The 26,137-nt window shown below is 47.4% G+C and overlaps 1 protein-coding gene and 4 non-coding genes across 6 annotated transcripts; 4 read left to right on the plus strand and 1 right to left on the minus strand.

The window, feature by feature from the left end:
- Window positions 1-1,302: 1,302 nt before the first annotated feature.
- Window positions 1,303-3,759, minus strand: LOC137315693 (zinc finger protein 551-like). Of its 2 annotated transcripts, none has more exons than XM_067980202.1 (2): window positions 3,364-3,759; window positions 1,303-2,390 (listed from the first exon to the last, which is right to left on the minus strand). In XM_067980202.1, exon 2 carries the CDS (start codon window positions 2,279-2,281, stop codon window positions 1,496-1,498), a length of 786 nt encoding a protein of 261 aa, XP_067836303.1. In that variant the 5' UTR covers window positions 2,282-2,390; window positions 3,364-3,759; the 3' UTR covers window positions 1,303-1,495. The 2 variants fall into 2 exon arrangements, with proteins under 2 accessions (XP_067836303.1, XP_067836304.1); XM_067980203.1 differs by lacking the exon at window positions 3,364-3,759 and adding an exon at window positions 2,823-3,087.
- An 11,904-nt stretch (window positions 3,760-15,663) lies between these two features.
- Window positions 15,664-15,746, plus strand: trnal-uaa (transfer RNA leucine (anticodon UAA)). Its single transcript has one exon. It is a non-coding gene; the product is annotated as a tRNA-Leu (tRNA).
- A 672-nt stretch (window positions 15,747-16,418) lies between these two features.
- Window positions 16,419-16,500, plus strand: trnas-aga (transfer RNA serine (anticodon AGA)). The gene has a single exon. It is a non-coding gene; the product is annotated as a tRNA-Ser (tRNA).
- Window positions 16,501-23,611: 7,111 nt separating this feature from the next.
- Window positions 23,612-23,694, plus strand: trnal-uaa (transfer RNA leucine (anticodon UAA)). Its single transcript has one exon. It is a non-coding gene; the product is annotated as a tRNA-Leu (tRNA).
- Window positions 23,695-24,346: 652 nt separating this feature from the next.
- trnas-aga (transfer RNA serine (anticodon AGA)) lies at window positions 24,347-24,428 on the plus strand. Its single transcript has one exon. It is a non-coding gene; the product is annotated as a tRNA-Ser (tRNA).
- The last annotated feature ends 1,709 nt before the right edge of the window (window positions 24,429-26,137 follow it).

Raw genomic sequence — 26,137 nt, forward strand, 5'->3', positions numbered from 1 at the left:
CTCCTGTTGCTGCCGGTTCATGGCGGCCCAGCGAGCCTGGCGCGGGGCGGAGACCGCTCCATGTGGCGGCCGAGCCCCGGGCTCCAATGTTCCGATCAAGTTCCATTTATTTTCGCTGATCCCCCCGTTTCCCCCACCGTCCCCCCGGACCCCGCCGATCACAGCAATCGCCAATAAAATGGTTCCAATGGCGGTCCGCGTTACCCAGAGTGCAGCGCGAATGCGAATACGCCCTATTCCCTATTAAAGGAGTCCAACGCGCAGGCGCGAGAGTGACTTCTGTCCGGAGCCGCGGGTCTGGTGGAGGTAAAAGAGCCCGGGGGCAGGAGATTAACAAACCGGGCAAGCCCTCGCCGCAGGGTTTATAAAGATAGAGCGCGGCCTCAGATTCCATCGGAGCGGGCGTGTTCACCCGGATTGAAGCTGTGAGCCTCATTCTCCGATAACAGGCGCGGGTCTCCCACCGCCATTTTTGTAGAGGAAGGTCAGGACGTTTGTCAGCAGAATTGCGCAGGCGCAGCCTTCCTGGTACAGGAACAAACAGTGGGCGGGGCTCCAGGCTCCCCGTGAGTGGGGTCAAAGAGTGGGCGGGGCTTCAGGGTCCCAGTGACCGTGAACAAAGAGTGGGCGGGGCTTCAGGGTCCCAGCGACAAGGAACAAAGAGTGGGCGGGGCTTCAGGGTCCCAGTGACAGGAACAAAGAGTGGGCGGGGCTTTAGGATCCCAGCGATCAGGAACAAAGAGTGGGCGGGGCTTCAGGGTCCCAGTGACCAGGAACAAAGAGTGGGCGGGGCTTCAGGGTCCCAGTGCCTCATTTATTTTATTCTCACTCTGCTCACAGGGGGTTTCTTACCACGACTGAAGGTGCCGACTTCCACTGGGGTCACAGATCCACAGGCTGTGGTCAAGCTCCAAGACCAGTTAAGTGGCAACTCTTCACCCTTGAGTCGGGACAGTGAGTGGCAGCAGGATATTTGACTGCAGAAGCGTCACACATTGGTTGGGGAGGGGATCACACTCACCTGTTACAGCCCTCACCCCTACAGTGGAGTAATTAACAGACTGGGTTCAGTGTTTATTGATCCCGGGCCTGTTACCGATACCTTCCCTGGATACTGAGGTTAGGAGAAGGAATCTGGGAGGTATGGGGAGCTGGGACTTGTCCATGAGAGTAACCGAAGGTATGAGAACTGAAATAATCCAGAGTTAGAAAGGAGAAACGACCCAAAAATGGAACAGTGGGTAACAGGACGTCAAATAGTCTCCTCTTACCTTGGAGAACTCAAGGACTTGACAAACTGTGTGTTTGAAGCAAAGCTGATTTATTTCACATGTATCAAAATATTAAATTGCAGCGTGTTACCGATCCCTTCCCTGGATACCACGGCTACATGTAATTAACATCAGCAGAAACAATCCCCAACTGCGAAAATGAACATGGTTCAGTCCTGGATGTGATTAACAGCGGCAATAGCAGCAGAATCCAACCACTGCAGTCACTTGTGGACTCGCTGGTGTGACAGGAGGTGGGATGACTGAGTGAATCCCTTCCCACACACGGAACAGGTGAACGGCCTCTCCCCAGTGTGAAGTCGCTGGTGTCTCAGCAAGTGGGATGACTGAGTGAATCCCTTCCCACATGCGGAGCAGGTGAACGGCCTCTCCCCAGTGTGAGTACGTTGGTGTTTCAGCAGATGCTTAGTGCTTTTAAAGCTCTTCTCACAGTCAGAACATTTAAAGGGTCTCTTATTGGTGTGAACAAGTTGGTGTTTACTGAGGCTGGCTGAAAAACTGAATTTGCTTCCACACACGGAGCAGGTGAACGGCCTCTCCCCAGTATGAACTCGCTGGTGTCTCAACAGGTTGGAAGCCTGAGTGAATCCCTTCCCACACACAGAGCAGAGGTACGGCCTCTCTGCAGTGTGAACTCGCTGGTGTGTCAGTAGGTGGCAAGACTGAGTGAATCGCTTCTCACACACGGAGCAGGTGAACGGCCTCTCCCCAGTGTGAACTCGCTGGTGTGTCAACAGATCCTTTGTGTTTTTAAAGCTCTTCTCACACTCAGAACATTTAATCGGTCTCTTATCAATGTGAACAAATTTGTGTTCAATGAGGTGGGATGATTTGGTGAATCCCTTCCCACACACGGAGCAGATGAACGGCCTCTCCCCAGTTTGACTGCGTCGATGAGTTTCGAGCTGGGACGGGCAATTGTATCCCTTCCCACAGTCCCCACATTTCCACGGCCTCTCCACTCTGTGAATGGTGCTTTTTCCTTCCATATTCAAAGGCCGATGATATGCAGGTCCTGATGAATCGAGTGTCTCTATCAGATCTTGACGTGATGTTTGATTTGAGTTTCTGGTCTGTTAATCCTCCCATTCTAGTGCCCTGTAAAAGGAGTTTACAAAAGTCATCACTGTAAATACAGGATAGAAATTCAGAACAGACAATTCCAGTTTCAATGAAACATTCTTTCATCTCTTGTTCCCCCAAAGCTGTAAATCCCCGTCCCACACACTCTCCCTCCTCCCTCTGCTGAAATCCAAACCCATCGCACCATTTCTAAATTCCATACTCCATATCCAGTTTTCTCACTCCCACTACTCCGGCGGAGTTCAGTTCGACACTCACAGGTTCCCCTCTCTCTACGCCCCTGAAGGTGCTGACTCTGACTGGGTTCAGTTCTGCACTCACTGGTTCCCCTCTCTCTCCTCCCCTGAAGGTGCTAACTCTCACTAGGTTCAGTTCTACACTCACAGGTTCCCCTCTCTCTCCTGCCCTGAAGGTGCTGACTCTGACTGGGTTCAGTTCTACACTCACTGGTTCCTCTCTCTCTCCTCCCCTGAAGGTGCTGACTCTAACTGGGTTAAGTTCTGTAATGACTGGTTTCTCCTCCTGAAGAGATGAGGTCAGTAACGGTCTGAGAATTGATGATCTTCAGTGGTGGGGACATGGTCGAGGGGGAAGTGGCAGGAGTTGTCTCTCTTTAAGGAAAGGGTTAATCAGACTGGCAACACAGCTTTGCAAACTGCCTTGAAGTGAACTGATGAAAAGCGCTGATATAATATTGCTGATGATTTGTCTTTATATTTTTGTTATGTTGATTTTTAGCCTGCGTGTTAAATAGGTAAGTATGATTCTCTCACACCCCCTGACTCGTCTCCATTTCTCTTCGTTTATAGACGATCCCTGACGCATGATTTCTCCTTCATTTCCGGAAGCTGCCTGCTCCAACATGATTTCTCCATCATTTAAAGACGCTCCCTGACCCATCATGATTTCTCCTTCGATACAAATGCTCCTTGACACATTGTTATTTTTCTTTCATTTACAGACGCTGCCTGATGCATCATGATTTCACCTTCAATTGCAGACACTCCCAGATCATCACCATTTCTCCTTTATTTACAGACACTCCCTGACCCCATCACTTTTACTCCTTCATTTGCAGACGCTCCTTTACCGTCACCGTTTCTCATCGTTTACAGACGCTCCCTGACAGTCCTGCAGTTTGGCGAATGCGCGGGGCCCACGGGCCGCTTGCTGCGTTTCCGCTTGAACCGACGGGTCACGAACGGGGGGGAAGGGGGGATAATGGAGGGGGGGCAATGGAGGGGGGATGATGCCGCCTGTTTTCTCTCGGGTCCTGGGCTCCACACTCGGTGTTTCTGGGCCCTGCGATCCCCGCCCTTTATTAACCCGCTCTCTCCAGCTCTTTCCCCTCCGCCACTCTCTCAGTCACCGCCCGCCCGCCGCGCAAGCTGAGCTCACACTGCCCGGGTGATCGACGGGAGCTCCGGGCCAATAGGAAGAGCGGGGGCGGGGCTGGAGGACCGAGCGGGCGGCGGGTCCTCCAACCAATGGGAGTGAGTGAGGGGCGGGACTTGCGGCACCGAGTGGGCGGGGCTGAGCCCGGATCTCCCTCATTGGCTGAAACTCTGCACCATTATGAAACCTGATTTTTCTCAAACTCCGGGAGAAAACTGGACCTTTCTGTTGTGGCTTCAAACAGATGGAACCCTGTGGGGCGGAGCAAAGATTTCAACATTAGTTAGTAAAATGGATCAATTCAGGACAGAGAGCAGGGAGTAATGGGGGAATAACACAGTGTAATTAATAAATATAAATAAAAAGAACACAATGTGGTTCGTGCTAACAGGTGGGAAAACATTCATCAGGCTTTTTAAAGGGACAGTGACAGTCAACCGGCTTTTTAAACGGACGGTAACGTTTCTCCGGCTTTTTAAAAGGGGCAGTAACGTTCATCCGGCTTTTTAAAGAGACAGTACGCTGCATGCAAAACACATCTGTGAACCAGAATGAAAGAGACAGGATCGGTGAGCGGCGGGAGAGAGCGAGACCAGAGCGGGGATAAAAACAGCGCGGAGAGAGCGAGAGTCCAGTCGGTGAGCGGCGGTAAAGAGCGAGACCAGAGCGGAGATATAAACAGCGCGGAGAGAGCGAGAGTTCAGTCGGTGAGCGGCGGGAGAGAGCGAGACCAGAGCGGGGATATAAACAGCGCGGAGAGAGTGAGACCAGAGCGGGGATAGAAACAGCGCGGAGAGAGTGAGACCAGAGCGGGGATATAAACAGCGCGGAGAGAGTGAGACCAGAGCGGGGATATAAACAGCGCGGAGAGAGTGAGACCAGAGCGGGGATATAAACAGCGCGGAGAGAGTGAGACCAGAGCGGGGATAGAAACAGCGCGGAGAGAGTGAGACCAGAGCGGGGATATAAACAGCGCGGAGAGAGTGAGACCAGAGCGGGGATATAAACAGCGCGGAGAGAGTGAGACCAGAGCGGGGATATAAACAGCGCGGAGAGAGTGAGACCAGAGCGGGGATATAAACAGCGCGGAGAGAGTGAGACCAGAGCGGGGATATAAACAGCGGGGAGAGAGTGAGACCAGAGCGGGGATAGAAACAGCGCGGAGAGAGTGAGACCAGAGCGGGGATATAAACAGCACGGAGAGAGTGAGACCAGAGCGGGGATATAAACAGCGCGGAGAGAGTGAGACCAGAGCGGGGATATAAACAGCGCGGAGAGAGCGAGACCAGAGCGGGGATATAAACAGCGCGGAGAGAGTGAGACCAGAGCGGGGATATAAACAGCGCGGAGAGAGTGAGACCAGAGCGGGGATAGAAACAGCGCGGAGAGAGTGAGACCAGAGCGGGGATATAAACAGCGCGGAGAGAGTGAGACCAGAGCGGGTATATAAACAGCGCGGAGAGAGTGAGACCAGAGCTGGGATATAAACAGCGCGGAGAGAGTGAGACCAGAGCGGGGATATAAACAGCGCGGAGAGAGTGAGACCAGAGCGGGGATATAAACAGCGTGGAGAGAGTGAGACCAGAGCGGGGATATAAACAGCGCGGAGAGAGCGAGACCAGAGCGGGGATATAAACAGCGCGGAGAGAGTGAGACCAGAGCGGGGATATAAACAGCGCGGAGAGAGTGAGACCAGAGCGGGGATATAAACAGCGCGGAGAGAGCGAGACCAGAGCGGGGATATAAACAGCGCGGAGAGAGCGAGACCAGAGCGGGGATATAAACAGCGCGGAGAGAGTGAGACCAGAGCGGGGATATAAACAGCGCGGAGAGAGTGAGACCAGAGCGGGGATATAAACAGCGCGGAGAGAGTGAGACCAGAGCGGGGATATAAACAGCGCGGAGAGAGTGAGACCAGAGCGGGGATATAAATAGCGCGGAGAGAGTGAGACCAGAGCGGGGATATAAACAGCGCGGAGAGAGGGAGACCAGAGCGGGGATAGAAACAGCGCGGAGAGAGTGAGACCAGAGCGGGGATATAAACAGCGCGGAGAGAGTGAGACCAGAGCTGGGATATAAACAGCGCGGAGAGAGTGAGACCAGAGCGGGGATACAAACAGCGCGGAGAGAGTGAGACCAGAGCGGGGATACAAACAGCGCGGAGAGAGTGAGACCAGAGCGGGGATATAAACAGCGCGGAGAGAGTGAGACCAGAGCGGGGATACAAACAGCGCGGAGAGAGCGAAACCAGAGCGGGGATATAAACAGCGCGGAGAGAGCGAGACCAGAGCGGGGATATAAACAGCGCGGAGAGAGTGAGACCAGAGCGGGGATATAAACAGCGTGGAGAGAGTGAGACCAGAGCGGGGATATAAACAGCGCGGAGAGAGTGAGACCAGAGCGGGGATATGAACAGCACGGAGAGAGTGAGACCAGAGCGGGGATAAAAACAGCGCGGAGAGAGTGAGACCAGAGCGGGGATATGAACAGCACGGAGAGAGTGAGACCAGAGCGGGGATAAAAACAGCGCGGAGAGAGTGAGACCAGAGCGGGGATATGAACAGCACGGAGAGAGTGAGACCAGAGCGGGGATATGAACAGCACGGAGAGAGTGAGACCAGAGCGGGGATATAAACAGCGCGGAGAGAGTGAGACCAGAGCGGGGATATAAACAGCGCGGAGAGAGTGAGACCAGAGCGGGGATATGAACAGCACGGAGAGAGTGAGACCAGAGCGGGGATAAAAACAGCGCGGAGAGAGTGAGACCAGAGCGGGGATATGAACAGCGCGGAGAGAGTGAGACCAGAGCGGGGATATGAACAGCACGGAGAGAGTGAGACCAGAGCGGGGATATAAACAGCGCGGAGAGAGTGAGACCAGAGCGGGGATATAAACAGCGCGGAGAGAGTGAGACCAGAGCGGGGATATAAACAGCGCGGAGAGAGTGAGACCAGAGCGGGGATATAAACAGCGGGGAGAGAGTGAGACCAGAGCGGGGATAGAAACAGCGCGGAGAGAGTGAGACCAGAGCGGGGATATGAACAGCACGGAGAGAGTGAGACCAGAGCGGGGATAAAAACAGCGCGGAGAGAGTGAGACCAGAGCGGGGATATGAACAGCACGGAGAGAGTGAGACCAGAGCGGGGATAAAAACAGCGCGGAGAGAGTGAGACCAGAGCGGGGATATGAACAGCACGGAGAGAGTGAGACCAGAGCGGGGATATGAACAGCACGGAGAGAGTGAGACCAGAGCGGGGATATAAACAGCGCGGAGAGAGTGAGACCAGAGCGGGGATATAAACAGCGCGGAGAGAGTGAGACCAGAGCGGGGATATAAACAGCGCGGAGAGAGAGACCAGAGCGGGGATATAAACAGCGCGGAGAGAGTGAGACCAGAGCGGGGATATAAACAGCGCGGAGAGAGAGACCAGAGCGGGGATATAAACAGCGCGGAGAGAGAGACCAGAGCGGGGATAGAAACAGCGCGGAGAGAGTGAGACCAGAGCGGGGATATAAACAGCGCGGAGAGAGTGAGACCAGAGCGGGGATATAAACAGCGCGGAGAGAGTGAGACCAGAGCGGGGATATCAACAGCGCGGAGAGAGTGAGACCAGAGCGGGGATATAAACAGTGCGGAGAGAGTGAGACCAGAGCGGGGATATAAACAGCGCGGAGAGAGTGAGACCAGAGCGGGGATATAAACAGCGCGGAGAGAGTGAGACCAGAGCGGGGATATAAACAGCGCGGAGAGAGTGAGACCAGAGCGGGGATATAAACAGCGCGGAGAGAGTGAGACCAGAGCGGGGATATAAACAGCGCGGAGAGAGTGAGACCAGAGCGGGGATATAAACAGCGCGGAGAGAGTGAGACCAGAGCGGGGATATAAACAGCGCGGAGAGAGTGAGACCAGAGCGGGGATATAAACAGCGCGGAGAGAGTGAGACCAGAGCGGGGATATAAACAGCGCGGAGAGAGTGAGACCAGAGCGGGGATATAAACAGCGCGGTGAGAGTGAGACCAGAGCTCACTCTGAGAGCGAGACTCTGAGACCAGCGGCAGTTCGGGGTGACGTCACCAGTCAGAAAGTGACGCGGCACAGGGGAGGCAGCTGATTGGTGAGTAGGTTCAGGTGAGTATTTCTACCATTTTACTGTAAGTAAAGTAATAAGAAAGGGAAGGTCTGCAGGTTTTATAGCAGATAGTGTTTTTTTTAGTGAACCTAGGTCCCTAGTACAGTTAACATTTTCTAATTTCAACGTAATTTAAAAGGGGTAACTAAGCTAAGGCAAGTCATGGCAGCAGACCTCGCACCCGTGATATGCTCCTCCTGCAAGATGTGGGAAGTCATGGACACTACCAGTGTCCCTGCCGACCATGTGTGCGGGAAGTGTGTCCACCTGCAGCTACTGACCGATCGTATCTCGGAGCTGGAGCTGCGGGTGGACTCACTGTGGAGCATCCGCGATGCAGAGAAACTCGTGGATAGCACGTTTAGCGAGTTGGTCACACCGCAGGTAAAGGGTATACAGGCAGGAAGTGAATGGGTGACCACCAGGAAGAGTAAGAGGTGCAGGCAGGTAGTGCAGGGGTCCCCTGTGGCCATCCCCCTCTCAAACAGATATGCCACTTTGGATGCTGTTGGGGGGGATGACTTATCAGGGGAAGGCAGCAGCAGCCAACTTCCTGGCACCAGGGGTAGCTCTGCTGCACAGGCTGGGAGGAAAAAGAGTGAAAGAGCTATAGTGATAGGGGACTCAATTGTCAGGGGAATAGACAGGCGTTTCTGCGGCTGCAAGCGAGACTCCAGGATGGTGTGTTGCCTCCCTGGTGCAAGGATCAAGGACGTCTCGGAGCGGCTACATAACATTTTGGAGGGGGAGGGCTAACAGCCAGCTGTCGTGGTGCACATAGGCACCAACGATATAGGTAAAAAAGGGGATGAGGTCCTAAAAGCAGAATATAGGGAGTTAGGAGGTAAATTTAAAAATAGGACCTCAAAGGTAGTAATCTCAGGATTTCTGCCAGTGCCACGTGCTAGTCAGAGTAGAAATAGGAGGATATTTCAAATGAATACGTGGCTAGAGGAATGGTGCAAGGGGGAGGGATTCAAATTCCTGGGACACTGGAAACGGTTCTGGGGGAGGTGGGACCAGTACAAACCGGACAGTCTGCACCTGGGCAGGGCCGGGACCGCAGTCCTAGGAGGAGTGTTTGCTAGTGCTGTTGGGGAGGGTTTAAACTAAAGTGACAGGGGGTTGGGAACCTGAGCAGGGAGAGAGAGAAAAGCGTAACAGGAAGGGACAGAAGGTATGGAGTAATAGGTAAAGTGTTAAAAAAGGAAAAAGCAGGAACTAAGCGTCACAAAACAGATTTGAAAGTTCTTTATCTGAATGCACGTAGCATTCGTAACAAAATGGACGAGTTAACGGCACAAATAACTACGTATGGGTATGATCTTGTGGCCATTACAGAAACATGGCTGCAGGGTGACAACGACTGGGAATTAAATATGCCAGGGTATTTAACAATCAGGAAGGACAGGCAGGAAGTAAGGGGAGGTGGGGTGGCTATGTTAATAAAGGAAGGAATCACTGTAATACAGAGAAATGATATTGGGACAAAGCATCAAGATAATGAAACAGTTTGGGTGGAGATAAGGAATAATAAGGGGAAAAAAACATTAGTGGGCGTAGTATATAGGCCTCCTAATAGTTGCAACTCTGCTGGAAGAAGTATTAATCAGGAAATAGTCGGGGCATGTAATAAGGGAACAGCTATAATTATGGGGGATTTTAATTATCATATTAACTGGACAAATCAAATTGGGCAGAGCAGCCTTGAGGACGAGTTCATTGAGTGCATCAGGGATGGATTTCTTGAGCAGTATGTAACTGATCCTACTCGGGGGCAGGCAACCTTGGACCTGGTCCTGTGTAATGAGTCAGGATTAATTAATAATGTCCTAGTTAAGGATCCCCTTGGAACGAGCGACCACAACATGGTTGAATTCCATATCCAATTAGAGGGTGAGAAGGTTGATTCTCAAACAAGCGTACTGAGGTTGAATAAAGGAGACTATGATGGTATGAGAGCGGAATTGATTAAAGTGGACTGGGAAAATAGATTAAAGGGTAATACCGTACATGAGCAGTGGTGTTCATTTAGGGAGTTATTTTACAACTTTCAAAATAAATATATTCCACTGAGGAAAAAAGGGTGTAAAAGAAATGATAGCCATCCGTGGCTAAGTAAAGAAATCAAGGATAGTATCCGACTAAAAACAAGGACATATAAGGTAGCCAAACTTAGTGGGAGGATAGAAGATTGGGAATTCTTCAAAAGACAACAAAAAGTAACTAAAGGATTGATTGAGAAAGGGAAGTTAGATTATGAAAAGAAATTAGCAAAAAATATAAAAACAGATAGCAAGAGTTTCTATAGTTATATAAAAAGAAAAACGGTGGCTAAGGCAAACATAGGTCCCTTCGAGGATGAGACCGGGAAATTAATGGTGGGAAACATGGAGATGGCAAAAATGCTGAACAAATATTTTGTTTCAGTCTTTACAGTAGAGGACACTAAGAATATCCCAACACTGGACAAACAGGGGACTCTACGGGGGGAGGAGCTAAATACGATTAAAATCACTCAGGAGATGGTACTCAGTAAAATAATGGGACTCAAAGCGGATAAATCCCCTGGACCTGATGGCTTCCATCCTAGGGTCTTGAGGGAAGTGGCAGTAGGGATTGTGGATGCTTTGGTGATAGTTTTCCAAAATTCCCTGGATTCAGGAGAGGTTCCGGCAGATTGGAAAACTGCTAATGTAACACCGTTATTTAAAAAGGGTAGTAGGCAGAAGGCTGGAAATTATAGGCCAGTTAGCTTAACATCTGTGGTGGATAAAATTTTGGAGTCTATTATTAAGGAGACAGTAACGGAACATTTAGATAAGCATAATTTAATAGGACAAAGTCAGCATGGCTTTATGAAGGGGAAGTCATGTCTGACAAATTTGCTTGAGTTCTTTGAGGATATAACGTACAGGGTGGATAAAGGGGAACCAGTGGACATAGTGTATTTAGACTTCCAGAAGGCATTCGACAAGGTGCCACATAAAATATTATTACTTAAGATAAAAAATCACGGGATTGGGGGTAACATTCTGGCATGGGTGGATGATTGGTTATCGAACAGGAAGCAGAGAGTTGGGATACATGGTTCATTTTCGGACTGCCAACCAGTAACCAGTGGTGTTCCACAGGGGTCGGTGCTGGGTCCCCAACTCTTTACAATCTATATTAACGATTTGGAGGAGGGGGCCGAGTGCAACATATCAAAATTTGCAGATGATACAAAGATGGGAGGGAAAGTAGAGAGTGAGGAGGACATAAAAAACCTGCAGGGGGATATAGACAGTCTGGGTGAGTGGGCGGAGATTTGGCAGATGCAATATAATATTGGAAAATGTGAGGTTATGCACTTTGGCAGGAAAAATCAGAGAGCAAGTTATTTTCTTAATGGCGAGAGACTGGAAAGTACTGCAGTACAAAGGGATCTGGGGGTCCTCGTGCAAGAAAATCAAAAAGTTGGTATGCAGGTGCAGCAGGTGATCAAGAAAGCCAACGGAATGTTGGCTTTTATTGCTAGGGGGATAGAATATAAAAACAGGGAGGTATTGCTGCAGTTATATAGGGTATTGGTGAGACCGCACCTGGAATACTGCATACAGTTTTGGTCTCCATACTTAAGAAAAGACAGACTTGCTCTAGAGGGAGGACAAAGAAGGTTCACTCGGTTAATCCCGGGGATGAGGGGGCGGACATATGAGGAGAGGTTGAGTAGATTGGGACTCTACTCATTGGAGTTCAGAAGATTGAGAGGCGATCTTATTGAAACATATAAGATTGTGAAGGGGCTTGATCGGGTGGATGCAGTAAGGATGTTCCCAAAGATGGGTGAAACTAGAACTAGGGGGCATAATCTTAGAATAAGGGGCTGCTCTTTCAAAACTGAGATGTGGAGAAACTTCTTCACTCAGAGGGTGGTAGGTCTGTGGAATTTGCTGCCCCAGGAAGCTGTGGAAGCTACATCATTAGATAAATTTAAAACAGAAATAGACAGTTTTCTAGAAGTAAAGGGAATTAGGGGTTATGGGGAGCGGGCAGGAAATTGGACATGAAGCTGAGTTCGGATCGGTCAATGCCCTGTGGGTGGCGGAGAGGGCACAGGGGCTGTGTGGCCGGGTCCTGCTCCTACTTCTTGTGTTCTTTAGATTTGTGGTTGGGATCAGATCAGCCATGATCTTATTGAATGGCGGAGCAGGCTCGAGGGGCCGATTGGCCTACTCCTGCTCCAATTTCTTATGTTCTTATGTTCTTATGTAATCAGGAAGTAGCAGATACGTTAAACAAAATATTTTTTTTCTCTGTTTTCACAGTGGAAGACACTAAAAGCATAACAAAAATAATGGGGAACCAGGGGGTAAATGAGAGGAAGGAACTTAATACAATTAATATCACTGGAGAAAAAGTACTGCACAAACTAATGGGACGAAAAGCCGACGAATCCCCTGAACCTGATGGCCAACATCCGTGAGTTCGAAAAGAGGTGGCTGCAGAGATAGTGGATGCATCGGTTATGATCTTCCCAAATTCTCTAGATTCTGGAATGGTCCCAGTGGATTGGAATGCAGCAAATGTTATCCCGCTATTCAAGAAGGGAGGGGGAGAAAAAACAAGGAACGACAGGCCAATTAGCCTGACCTCTTGCCGTCGGGAATATGCTGGAATCCATTATTAAGGAAGTGGTAACAGGGCACTTAGAACATCATAATATGATTCGGGAGAGTCAACATGGTTTAATGAAAGGGAAATCGTGTTTGACAAATTTATTCGAGTTTTTTGAGGATGCAACTAGCAGGATAGATAAAGGTGAACCAATGGATGTCGTACATTTGGATTTTCAAAAGACATTCGATAAGATGCCACATCAAAGGTTGTTGCACAATGTAAGGGTTCATGGAGTTGGGATTATCCATTAGCACGGATAGAGGATTGGTTAACGGACAGAATATAGAGTGCGGATAAATGGGTCATTTTCAGGTGGGGTGCCGCAAGGATCGGAGCTTGGGCCTCAGCTATTTACAATCTATATCAATGGCTTAGATGAACAGACCGAGTGCAATGCATCCAAGTTTGCTGATGATACAAAGCTCGGTGGGAAAGTAAGCTGTGAGGAGGACACAAAGAGTCTGCAAAGGGATATAGACAGGCTAAGTGAATGGGTAAGAAGGTGCCAGGTGGAGTATGATGTGGGGAAATGTGAGGTTTTACAATTCGGTATGAAAAATAGAAAAGCAGAATATTTTTATATGTTGAGAAATTAGTAAAATTTGGTGTTCAGGGAGAATTGGGTGTCCTCGTACAAGAAACACAAAAAGTGATTATGCAGGTGCAGCAAGCAATGAGGAAGGCAAACGGCATGTTGGCGTTTATTGCAAGGGGGTTGGAGTACAACAGTAAGGAAGTCTTACTACAGTTGTATATGGCATTGGTGAGACCTCACCTGTAGTACTGCGCACAGTTTTGGTCTCCTTATCTAAGGAAGGATATACTTGCCTCAGAGGCGGTGTAACTAAGGTTCACTCGATTAATTCCTGGGGTGAGAGGTTTGTCCTATGAAGAGAGATTGAGTAGAATGGGACTATACTTTCTGGAGTTTAGAAGAATGAGAGGTGATTTCATTGGAACATATAAGATTCTGAGGGTGCTTGACAGGGTAGATGCCGAGAGGCTGATTTCTCTGGCTGGAGAGTCGAGAACTAGGGGGCATAGTCTCAGGGTAAGGGGTCGGCCATTTAAGACTGAGATGAGGAGGAATTTCTTCACGCAGAGGGTTGTGAAACTTTGGAATTCTCTATCGCAGAGGGCCGTGGATGCTGAGTCATTCAATATATTCAAGGCTGAGATCGATAATTTTTTCGACTCTCGGGGAATCAAGGGATATGGGGATCGGGCGGGAAGTGGAGTTGAGGTCGAAGATCAGCCATGATCTTATTGAATGGCGGTGCAGGCTCGAGGGGCCTGATGGCCGACTCCTGCTCCTATTTTATCTTCTTATGTTCCTATAATGCTCGATGCTATATTTTAAAAATTTAAAGAAGTGATTTGATTCCCAAACAGAATTAAAACGATAGGATTCTTGTCATTCTCCAGTGATTTGAACCGGCCATTCCATATCCAGACCCAGTGCTACCATGAGGCTATCAATGTGTGTTCATGGATTTCCAAGTGTCTTATATTTAATTCGTGTTGGAGAGAATGTTCCTGTCACGTTTTCAACATTGAAATCTGTGTACTCAGAGAGAGAAAAATCCACGCTGGACGCCAGGATTCAATTCCCCGGCTGGGAGGTTACACTTTTGTTGTCTTTAACAGATTCACTTTCATTTCTCCTGTAATTTATCTGCAATATTGGATGCGGAAAATACATTGAAAGACAAACTCGGACCATCCCACTTTCCACAATTTAATTTCACTGATATTTCAGCGATTTTAAAAGCTGCTCTCTGCCTCACCCTTCACCTCGATGTCAGAACCAACAGTTAATCTGTTTTTTGGTGGTGTTGTTTGAGGAAAGATTATCATCCAGGTTTCGAAGCATGCGCACAACAAGGTCCCACAAACCGCAATGACAAAGTAACAGGTATATGATGCCGATGGAAAACGAGTGGACCTGAGCAGTATGAAAGTGTAACGGGATTAAATTAAAGAGCTACCGGGAGTGGGGTTCACACTGCTGTCACATAATTGGATCTCAGTCCTTAACCACTCCGTCTGGTGCTGAATGACACTTTACTTAACTTTCCACGGGCCACTGGTGAAAGAAGATGAACGACCACTTTTCCATCTCTTTGTTGGATCATGTCCAGAGTCAAATTATGTGAGGAACGCGGGAGAGAGTGAGGGAGAGAAAGAAAGAGACAGAAACCCATTCAGAAAAACGGAGAAAGTGTGAGGTGCGGGCGCACACACACACACACACGGAAATATGCACATCGGGTGACTCAAACATACAGAGAGAGACAGATAATCGGTCATTTGGCACATTTTTGTTCTATTTCAATCGTAGATTCCGTGAAATCATGCAGATCAATTCCAATGAGCATACAACTCGAGGTGTTAAAAGCCGTGCATTTTTTATTCACGAAAGAATGAGTAATTCCACAAGAAGTTTGCTGCATGTTGAAACGCAGATAATGGGATCCGCAGTCGGCAAGATCCGAACCTGCGCGGAGAGATCCCAATGGATTTCGAGTCCATCGTCTGAACCCCTCGGGGAGACTCACCATTAAGTCAACTCAACGGTTAGAATGGCCGCGTGGTCAAGGCATTGGATTCAAAATCCATCTGATTCTGTAATTGGGATGTTTCGAATCCTATTTCTGTTACATTTTGATGCTGCTCATTGACACTCTTGTTCCATCTGCCTCATGCACCTGTCACTCTGTCATTGCTGTTTGTGGGAACTTGCTTTCCTCAAATTTCGAAACCTGGACGATAATCAACACCACCAAAAAGCAGATGAACTGGCCATCCTTTTCATTGCTGCATGTGAGATCTTTCTGATAAACCTCCTCTGCGCCCTTTCCGATGCCTGACTCTCTCTGTCCCTCAACACCACACTAACGGGTGCCCGAATAACAGGCGAGGATACTCACCACGATACTAACGAGGAGCTGGTGTCGTCTGGAGATGAACATTCACCACAGGTTGCGTTGGACATTCTTCGAATTTCAGTGAATCTGTTGTCAGCATTTATTTGATGACAAAGAAAAGCGTAGTAGAAGTGACACTCAAGTATATTACACATAAAACTCAACTGTGGACGAGCCAGGATGGCCGAGTGGTTAAGGCGTTGGACTTAAGATCCAATGGGTTTATACCCGCGTGGGTTCGAACCCCACTCCTGGTAGTTGTTATTACCGTCACATTTTTTTGCTGCTCATTGACTCTCCTTCCATTTGCATCACAGAATCATGGAAAGGTGACAGCACGGAAGGAGGCCTTTCGGCACATGAAGTCCGTGCCGGCTCGATGCAAGACTGATCCAGCTAGTCCCACTCCCTCTCCGTATTGCCGGAGCCCTGCATTTTTTTTCCTTTCAAGTCCTTCTCCCGTTCCGTTTTGAAAGCCATGATTGAATCTGCCTCCATCACCCCCTCGGGGTGCTGAATTAGCCCGGGTCTGCTCACAACTCTGCCTTTCATTTCTTGCTCATTATTGTGGTTCTGACATCGAGGTGACGCAGAGAGCAAGATTTAAAATCGCTGAAATATCAGTGAAATTATACTGTGGAAAGTGGGATTGTCCGAGTAAGTTTATTAGTGTTTTTTCACACATCCAATGTTGGAGACAAATGAAAACGAAGGTTTTGAAGGCAGGAGAAATTCATTGTCCCACGTGGATTTGAATCGAGGTTTAATTGTCTGATAGCTGGTGTTATTCATCACGATACGAACGAGTGACTCGCCTGAGCACCCGATCCACCTGAGCGACGGCTGACACCTGTTCAAGTTCTGTGGCTCTGTGTTGCAGAGCGCTGGATTATTGCGATTTTAAGTGAGCAGCATCGCAATTTGAGCAAGTAGTCGTGGCCGAGTGGTTAAGGCGATGGACTAGAAATCCATCGGGGTCTCCCCGCGCAGGTTCGAATCCTGCCGGCTACGGCTCAGATTTTTCCTTTCATCCCTTTCATCTCTGCGTTTCAACCTCAGCGAGTGTGTGGAAAATGAAAATGCCAAAATCCATTATTAAGAAGTAGGAGCAGGACATTCGCGGACTCATAATACAATCTCGAACAGTCAACATGGTTTTATGAATGGGAAATCGTGTCTGACAATTTTATTCGAGTTTTTGAGGTGGTAACGAGCAGGGTGGATAAAGGGGAACCAATGGATGCAGTCTATTTGGATTTCCAAAAGGCATTCGATAAGGTGCCACATAAAAGGTGGTATCCCTGCTGCTTGTTATTCTCCATGTTTGCACCCACCCGTGCCTTCTGCCGCTTCCTGCCACGCTGCAGCCACTGCTTCTGGCCTTTACCTCGCAGAGAATAACAGGCACAAGATAAGAGCTCATAGATTGAGGATTGGCTAACTAACAGAAAACAGAGAGTCGGGATGAAAGGGTCATTTTCAAAATGGCGATCTGTAACTGGTGGGTGCCGCAGGGATCAGTGCTGGGGTCTCAACTATTTACATTATATATCAATGATTTGGATGAAGGGACAGAGTGTATTGTGGCCAAATTTGCTGATGATACGAAAATAAGTGGAAAAACAAGTTGCGAGCATGACACAAAGTATCTGCAAAGGGATATTGACAGGTTAAGCGAATGGGCAAATATTTGTCAGATGGAATATAATGTTAGAAAATGTGAATTCACCCACTTTGGAAGGAAAAATATAAAAGCAAAATATTATTTAAATGGAGAAATACTACAAAATGCTGCGGTACAGAGGGATCTGGGTGTCCTCGTACATGATACGCAAAAAGTCAACATGCGGGTGCAGCAGGTAATCCAGAAGACAAACGGAACATTGGACTATTGAGAGAAAGACAGAGAAACGGACACTCACACAGAAAAGCTTAGAAAAAGTGAGACACACACACATTACACACAGAGACATGGTCGTTCTTGGTGCCCGTCTGTTGCAGAGCGATGGATCGTGGCAGTTTTCAGTGAGTAACATTGAGCTAAACTCAAGCAGTCGTGGCGGGGGTTGTTTAGGGCGATGGATAAAAAAATTCACTGGGGTCTCCCCGTGCAGGTTCGAATTCCTGCCGACTATGGTTCACAACTTTCTTTTCAGACCCCTCACATCTGCGTTTCAACCTACATCTGTCTGTCAGTGTGTGTATCGGTGTGTGTGAGAGTCCGCATGTGTATCAGTGTCTGCTGTGTCAGTGTGTGTGTATTGTGTCTGCGTGTGTGTCTCACTTCGAGTCTATTATAAAGGATATGATAACAGGACACTTCGAAAGTATCAATGGGATTAGACAAAGTCAACATGGATTTACGAAAGGGAAATCTTGTTTGACAAACCTACTGGAGGTTTTTGAGGGTGTAACTGGTAGGATTGATAAGGGGGAAACCAATTGATTTGGTGCATTATGATTTTCAGAAGGCCTTTGAGAAACTCCCACATAAAAGGTTCGTGTGCAAACTTAAAGCACAAGGGATTGGGGTTAATATACTGGCATGGATTGAAAATTGGTTAACAGACAGGAAACAGAGAGTAGGAATCAAAGGATCTTTTTCGGGGTTGCATGTGGTAACTAGTGGGGTACCGCAAGGATCTGTGCTTTGGCCCCCTGATTTGGATGAGGCAACCAAATGTAATATTTCCAAGTTTGCTGATGATACAAAACTAGGTGGGATGGTGAGTTGTGAGGATGATGCAAAGAGGCTTCAAGGCGATTTAGACAAGTTGATTGTGTGGGCAAATACATGGCAGGTGCAGTATAACGTGGATAAATGTGAAGTTATCCACTTCGGATGGAAAAACAGAAAGGCAGAGTATTATTTAACTTGTGATAGATTGGGAAACGTTGATGTAAAAAAGGACCTGGGTGTCCTTGTACACCAATCACTGAAAGCAAGCATGCAGGTGCAGCAAGCAGTTAGGAAGGCAAATGGTATGTTGGCCTTCATTGCAAGTGGATTTGAGTACAGGAGAAAATATGTCTCACTGCAGTTATACAGGGCCTTGGTGAGAGCACACCTGTTTGTGTGCAGTTTTGGCCTCCTTACCGAAGAAAGGATATACTTGCCATGGAGGGAGTGCAGCGAAGTTTCACCAGACTGATTCTTGGGATAGCAGCACTGTCGTATGACGAGATATTGGGTCGACTAAGCCTGTATTCACTAGAGTTTAGAAGAATAAGAGGGGATCTCATTGAAACGCATACAACTCTGGCAGGGCTGAACAGGCTGGATGCAAGGAGGGTGTTTCCCCTGGCTGGGGAGTCCAGAACGAGGGGTCACAGGCTCGGAAACGGAGCAGGACATTTAGGACTGAGATGAGGAGAAATTTCTTCACTCAGAGGGTGGTGAACCAATGGAATTCTCTACCCAGAAGGCTGTGGAGGCCATGTCACTGAGTGTATTTAAGAAGGACATTGATAGATTTCTGGACACAGAAGTCGTCAAGGGGTATGGGGAGAGAGCGGGAATATGGTATTGAGATAAAGAATCAGCTATGATCGTATTGAATGGCGGAGCAGGCTCGAAGGGCCGAAAGGCCTACTCCTGCCCCTATTTTCTTTGTTTCTATGTTTCGATGTGAAAAGGAAGAGAGCAGCAAAAGTAAACGTTGGCCTCTTAGACGCTGAGACAGGAGAAATTTTCATAGGTAATCAGGAAGTGGCAGATACGTTAAACAAATATTTGTTTCTCTGTTTTCACAGTGGAAGACACAAAAAGCAGAACAGAAATAATGGGGAACCAGGGGTAAATGAGAGGAAGGAACTTAATACAATTCATATCGCTGGAGAAAAAGTACTGGACAAACTAATGGGACTAAAAGCCGACAAATCCCCTGAACCTGATGACCGACATCCGAGAGTTCTAAAAGAGGTGGCTGCAGAGATAGTCGATGCATCGGTTATGATCTTCCCAAATTCTCTAGATTCTGGAATTGTCCCAGTGATTGGAAGATAGCAAATGTTATCCCGCTATTCAAGAAGGGAGGGGGAGAGAAAACAGGGAGCTGCACGTCAATTAGCCTGACCTCTGCCGTCGGGAAAATGCTGGAATCCATTATTAAGGAGGTGGTAACATGGCACTAAGAACATCATAATATGATTAGGCAGAGTCAACATGGTTTTATGAAAGCGGAATCGTGTTTGACAAATTTATTCGAGTTTTTTGAGGATGCAACTAGCAGGATAGTTGAAGGGGAACCAATGGATGTCGTATATTTGGATTTTCAAAAGACATTCGGTTCATGGAGTTTGGGTAATCCATTAGCACGGATGGAGGATTGGTTGATGGACAGTAAAGAGTATAAGGATAAATGGGTCATTTTCAGGTTGGCAAGCTGTAACGAGTGGGGTGCCGCAAGGATCGGAGCTTGGGCCTCAGTTATTTACAATCTATATTCATGACTTAGATGCACGGACCGAGTGTAATGTATCCAAGTTTGCTGCTGATACAAAGCTAGGTGGGAAAGTAAGCTGAGAGGAGGACACAAAGAGTCTGCAAAGGGACATAGACAGGCGAAGTGAATGGGCAAGAAGGTAGCAGGTCGAGTAAAATGTGGGGAAATGTGAGGTTATTCACTTCGGTAGGAAGAATAGAAAATCAGAATATTTTTATATGGTGAGAAACTAGTAAAAGTTGGTGTTCAGGGAGAATTGGGTGTCCTCGTACAAGAAACACAAAAAAAGTGATTATGCAGGTGCAGCAAGCAATGAGGAAGGCAAACGGTATGTTGGCGTTTATTGCAAGGGGGTTGGAGTACAACAGTAAGGACGTCTTACTCCAGTTGTATAGGGCATTGGTGAGACCTCACCTGGAGTACTGCACAGAGTTTTGGTCTCCTTATCTAAGGAAGGATATACTTGCCTTTGAGGCGGTGCAACGAAGGTTCACTAGATTAATTCCTGGGGTGAGAGGTTTGTCCTATGAAGAGAGATTGAGTAGAATGGGACTATACTTTCTGGAGTTTAGAAGAATGTGAGGTGATTTCATTGGAACAAATAAAATTATGAGGGTGCTTGACAGGGTAGATGCCGAGAGGCTGATTTCTCTGGCTGGAGAGTCGAGAACTAGGGGGCAGAGTCTCAGGGTAAGGGGTCGGCCATTCAAGACTGAGATGAGGAGGAATTTCTTCACGCAGAGGGTTGTGAATCTTTGGAATTCTCTATCGCAGAGGGCTGTGGATGCTGAGTCATTCAATATATTCAAGGCTGAGATCGATAATTTTTTCGACTCTCGGGGAATCAAGGGATATGGGGATCGGGCGGGAAGTGGAGTTGCGGTCGAAGATCAGCCATGATCTTATTGAATGGCGGTGCAGGTTCGAGGGGCCGGATGGCCTACTCCTGCTCCTATTTTATGTTCTTATATTGCTCGATACTGTATTTTAGAAATTTAAAGAAGTGATTTGATTCCCAAACAGAATTAAAACGATGGGATTCTTGTCATTCTCCAGTGATTTGAACCGGCCATTCCATATCCAGACCCAGTGCGACCATGAGGCTATCAATGTGTGTTCATGGATTTCCAAGTGTCTTATATTTAATTCGAGTTGGAGAGAATGTTCCTGTCACATTTTCATCAATGGAATCTGTTTATTCAGAGAGAAAAATCCACACTGGAGACCAGGATTCAATTCCCCGACGAGTAGGTTACGCTTTTGCTGCCTTTAACAGGTTCACTTTCATTTCTCTTGCAATTTATCTGCAATATTGAATGCGACAAATACACTGAAAAACAAACTCGGACCATCCCACTTTCCACAATTTAATTTCACTGATATTCCAGCGATTTTAAAAGCTGCTCTCTGCCTCACCCTTCACCTCGTTGTCAGAACCAAGAATTAATCTGTTTTTTGGTGGTGTTGTTTGAGGAAAGATTATCGTCCAGGTTTCCAGCCATGCGTAAAGCAAAGTCCCACAAACCGCAATTACAAAGTAACAGGTACATAATACAGATGGGAAACGAGTGGAACTGAGCAGTATGAAAGTGTAACAGGATTAAATTAAAGAGTTTCAATTGTTGCTTGTTATTGTGGTTCTGACAACAAATATCCCACATACAGCAATGAGAAGGATGGCCAGTTAATCTATTTTTTGGTGGTGTTGATTGAGGGAGGATTGTCGTCCAGGTTTTCAAAATGCGCACAGCAAGATCCCACAAACAGCAATGACAAAATAACAATTACATAATGCAGATGTAAAACGAGTGGAACCGAGCAGTATGAAAGTGTAACGGGATTAAATTAAAGAGCTACCGGGAGTGGGGTTCACCCGGGTGCAAAACAATTGGATCTTAAGTCCTTAACCACTCGGCCTGGTGCTTCATGACACTTTATTTAACTTTCCACGGGCCACTGGTGAAAGAAGATGAACGACCACTTTTCCATCTCTTTGTTGGATCATGTCCAGAGTCAAATTATGTGAGGAACGCGGGAGAGAGTGAGGGAGAGAAAGAAAGAGACAGAGACCCATTCAGAAAAACGGAGAAAATGTGAGGCCCACACACACACGGACATGCGCACATCGAGTGACTCAAACATCCAGAGAGAGACAGACGATCGATAATTTGGCACATTTTTGTTCTATTTCTTTTGTAGATTTTGTGAAATCTTGCAGATCAATTCCAATGAGCATAAAACTCGAGGTGTTAAAAGCCGGGCATTTTTAATTCACTAAAGAATGAGTAATTCCACAAGAAGTTTGCTGCATGTTAAAATGCAGATAATGGGATCCCCAGTCGGCAGGATCCGAACCTGCGCGGAGATCCCAATAGATTTTTAGTCCATCGCCTGAACCACTCGGGGACACTCACCACCCTATAAACTCAGCGAGGAGGATGGCCGCGTGCTGAAGGCATTGGGTTCAACATCCCATGGGGTCAGATCCGCGTGGTTTCAAACCCCACTTCAGATAATTGTTATTTGCGTTGCATTTTGATGCAGCTCATTGACACGCCTGTTCGATCGGCCTTCTGCACCTTTTTCTCTGTCATTGCTGTTTGTGGGAACTTGCTGTCCGCAAATTTCGACAACTGGACGATAATCAACAGCACCAAAAAGCCGATGAACTGGCCATCCATTTCATTGCTGTTTGTGAGATCTTTCTGGTGAACCTCCTCTGCGCCCTTTCCGATGCCTTTCTCTCTCTGTCTCTCCCTGTCCCTCACCACGACACTAACGAGGAACTGGCACAGGACGGAAAATGAAGCTTTTAAAGGCAGCAAAGTTTCCACTACCGGTCGGGAAATTGAACCGCGGGTGCAACGAATAACAGGCAAGGTTGCTCACCACGATACGAACGAGGAGCTGGTGTCGTCTGGTGATGGACACGCACCATAGATGGCGTTGGACAGCCTTCAAATTTCAGTGAATCTATTTTAAACATTTATTTGATGACAATGAGCTAAACTTCCTCCTTCAACTCACACCACCAAAATGCAAATTAACTGGCCATTCATTTCACTGTTGTATGCGGGATCTTTCTGATAAACCTCCTCTGCGCCCTGATCAGGGCCTCTCTCAGGCTCCGTCTCTCTTCCTGTGTCTCGCTCTCTGTTTCCCTTTCTTTCTATTTCTCTCTCTATCTCTCTGTTTAGGGTTGCTGGATTAGCCCGGGTCTTCTCACAGCTCGATTCGACGTATTCATTACTTGCAAATTTTTGGGGTTCTGACAACGAGGTGAAGGGTGAGGCAGAGAGCAGGTTTTAAAATCGCTGGAATATCAGTGAAATTAAATTGTGGAAAGTGGGATGGTCCGAGTTCGACATTCAGTGTATTTTCCACATCAAATAGTGGAGATAAATTGCAAGATCAATGAAGGTGAAGCTTTTAAATGCAGCAGCACTGGAACCTCGACACAGGAGAATTTAACCTGGATCAACCGCTTGACAGACGGGGATACTCAGCACTGCACTAACGAGGAACTGGCGTGAGCGGGTGATGGACACTCCCCACAAATGGCGGAAGACACGCTTCAAATTTCAGTGAATCTGTTCCTACCATTTATTTAATGACAAAGAAAAGCGTAGAGGAAGTGACAGTCAGGTTCATTACACATAAAACAAAACTGCGAATTGACCAGGATGGCCGAGTGGTTAAGGCGTTGGACTTAAGATTCAATGGGTTTATACCCGCGTGGGTTCGAACCCCACTCCTGGTATGTATTATTCTGTTGAATTTTGATACTGCTCATTGAATCTCCTTTTCCATTTGCATCGCAGAATCACAGAAAGTTAACACCACGGAAGGAGGCCTTTCCGCCCATCGAGTCCGTGCCGGCTCTGTGCAAGACCAATCCAGCTCGTCCCACTCCCCAATCCCCGTAGCGCTGCAATTTTTTCCTTTCAAGTAATTATCCTGTTCCGTTTTGAAAGTCATGATTGAATCTGCCCCCATCACCCCGTCGGGGTGCTGAATTAGCCCGGGTCTGTTCACAACGCGACTCTGCCTTTTATTTCTTGCTCATTATCGTGGTTCTGACATCGAGGTGACGCGGAGAGTGAGATTTAAAATCGCTGAAATATCAGTGAAATTATTCTGTGGAAAGTGGGATTGTCTCAGTTATTTTATGTGTGTTTTTTCACACGTCCAATGTTGGAGATAAATGAAAACTTTAAAGGTAGAAGAAGTTCATCGTCCAGGTGTACTTGAAGCCAGGTCGACCAGGGATACCCACCACTATACAAACGAGTGACTGGCATGAACATCCGACGCCCTGAGCGACGGTTGATACCGATACCAGTTCTGTGGCTCTGTGTTGCAGAGCGCTGGATTATTGCGATTTTAAGTGAGCAGCATTGGCTTTTAAACAAGTAGTCGTGGCCGAGTGGTTAAGGCGATGGACTAGAAATCCATTGGGGTTTCCCCGCGCAGGTTCGAATCTTGCCGACTACGGTTTAGATTTTTCTTTCCATCGCTTTTATCTCTGCGTTTCAACCAATACGAGTGTGTGCAAAATGAAAATGCGAGAATTCATTATTAAGAAGCAGTGGCAGGACATTCGCGGACTCAAAATACAATCTAAAATGGTCAACATGGTTTTATGAATGGGAAATCGTGTCTGACAATTTTATTTGAGTTCTTTGAGGAAGTAACGGGCAGGGTGGATGAAGGGGAACCAATGGATGCAGTATATTTGGATTTCCAAAAGGCATTCGATGAGATGCCACATAAAAGGTGGTATCCCTGCTGCTTGTTATTCTCCACGCTTGCACACACCCGTGCCTTCTGCCGCTTCCTGCCACGCTGCAGCCACTGCTTCTGGCCTTTACCTCGCAGAGAAGAGCAAGCACAAGATAAGAGCTCATGGATTGACGATTGGCTAACGAACAGAAAACATAGAGTCGGGATAAAAGGGTCATTTTCAAAATGACAATCTATAACTAGTGGGGTCCCACAGGGATCAGAGCTGGGGCCTCAACTATTTACAATATATTTCAATGACTTGGATGAAGAGACAGAGTGTATTGTGGCCAAATTTGCTGATGATACGAAAATAAGTGGAAAAACAAGTTGTGAGGGTGACACAAAGAATCTGCAAAGGGATATTGACAGGTTAAGCGAATGGGCAAAAATTTGGCAGATGGAATATAATGTGGGAAAATGTAAATTCATCCACTTTGGGAGGAAAAAAAAAGAAAATATTATTTGAATAGAGAAATACTACAAAATACTGCGGTACAGAGGGATCTGGGTTTCCTCGTACATGAAACACAAAAAGTCAACACACAGGTGCAGCAGGTAATCCAGAAGACAAACTGAACGTTGGACTATTGTGAGAAAGACAGAGAAACGGACACTCACACTGAAAAGCTGAGAAAAAGTGAGACACACACACATTAAACACAGAGGCATGGTCGTTCTTTGTGCCCGTCTGTTGCAGAGCGATGGATCGTTGCAATTTTAAGTGAGCAGCATTTAGCTAAACTCAAGCAGTCGAGCGATGGATACAAAATTCACTGGAGTCTCCCCGGGCAGGTTCGAGTCTTGCCGACTATGGTTCAGAACTTTCACTTCTGCGTTTCAACCAACACGTGTGTGTCTGTCTGTCAGTGTGTGTACCTGTGTGTGTGATTATTTGTCTGTGTATCAGTGTCTGCTGTGTCAGTGTGTGTGTGTATTGTGTCTCTGTGCGTGTGTCTCACTTCTTCAACGCTTTTCAGAGTGTCTCTCTGTCACTTTTTCCCCCGCCCCCCACATCTTTTCATTCTGGACTTTGACGAACAAAGAGATGGAATATGAGAAAGACATGCCTTCTTTCAACAGATTGTGTGCTGTCTCCCGTGAGTGCCGCCCACTGAGCGACGGCTGATAACTAGACCAGTCTTGCGGCTCTGCGTCAATGTTTTATCCAATTACGCTGCTGTGAAGCGCCTTGGGGCGTTTTGTTGCGTTAAAGTCTCTGGATCAATGCAAATTCTTGTTGTGGGCAACAGTGATTGAATCAACCTGAGAGAGTCGAGGGGAGAGCTGCAGCGCCACCACTGGAGACGATTGGTATTGCAGGCATCTCCTGTTTTGTGAGTTTCACCGGCCTCCCTCTTCTCAGACCCCTTGCTCACCTTGTACGGTTCCCGGTTTGGGAACTTCTGCTCTGCTCAGCT

This window comes from Heptranchias perlo, unplaced genomic scaffold, assembly GCF_035084215.1.
Source record: "Heptranchias perlo isolate sHepPer1 unplaced genomic scaffold, sHepPer1.hap1 HAP1_SCAFFOLD_56, whole genome shotgun sequence".
Taxonomy (NCBI): Eukaryota; Metazoa; Chordata; class Chondrichthyes; order Hexanchiformes; family Hexanchidae; genus Heptranchias; species Heptranchias perlo.

Excerpts from the sequence above, each read along its gene's own strand:
- LOC137315693 (XM_067980202.1), bottom strand. The coding sequence starts at position 2,281 with ATGGAAGGAAAAAGCACCATTCACAGAGTGGAGAGGCCGTGGAAATGT.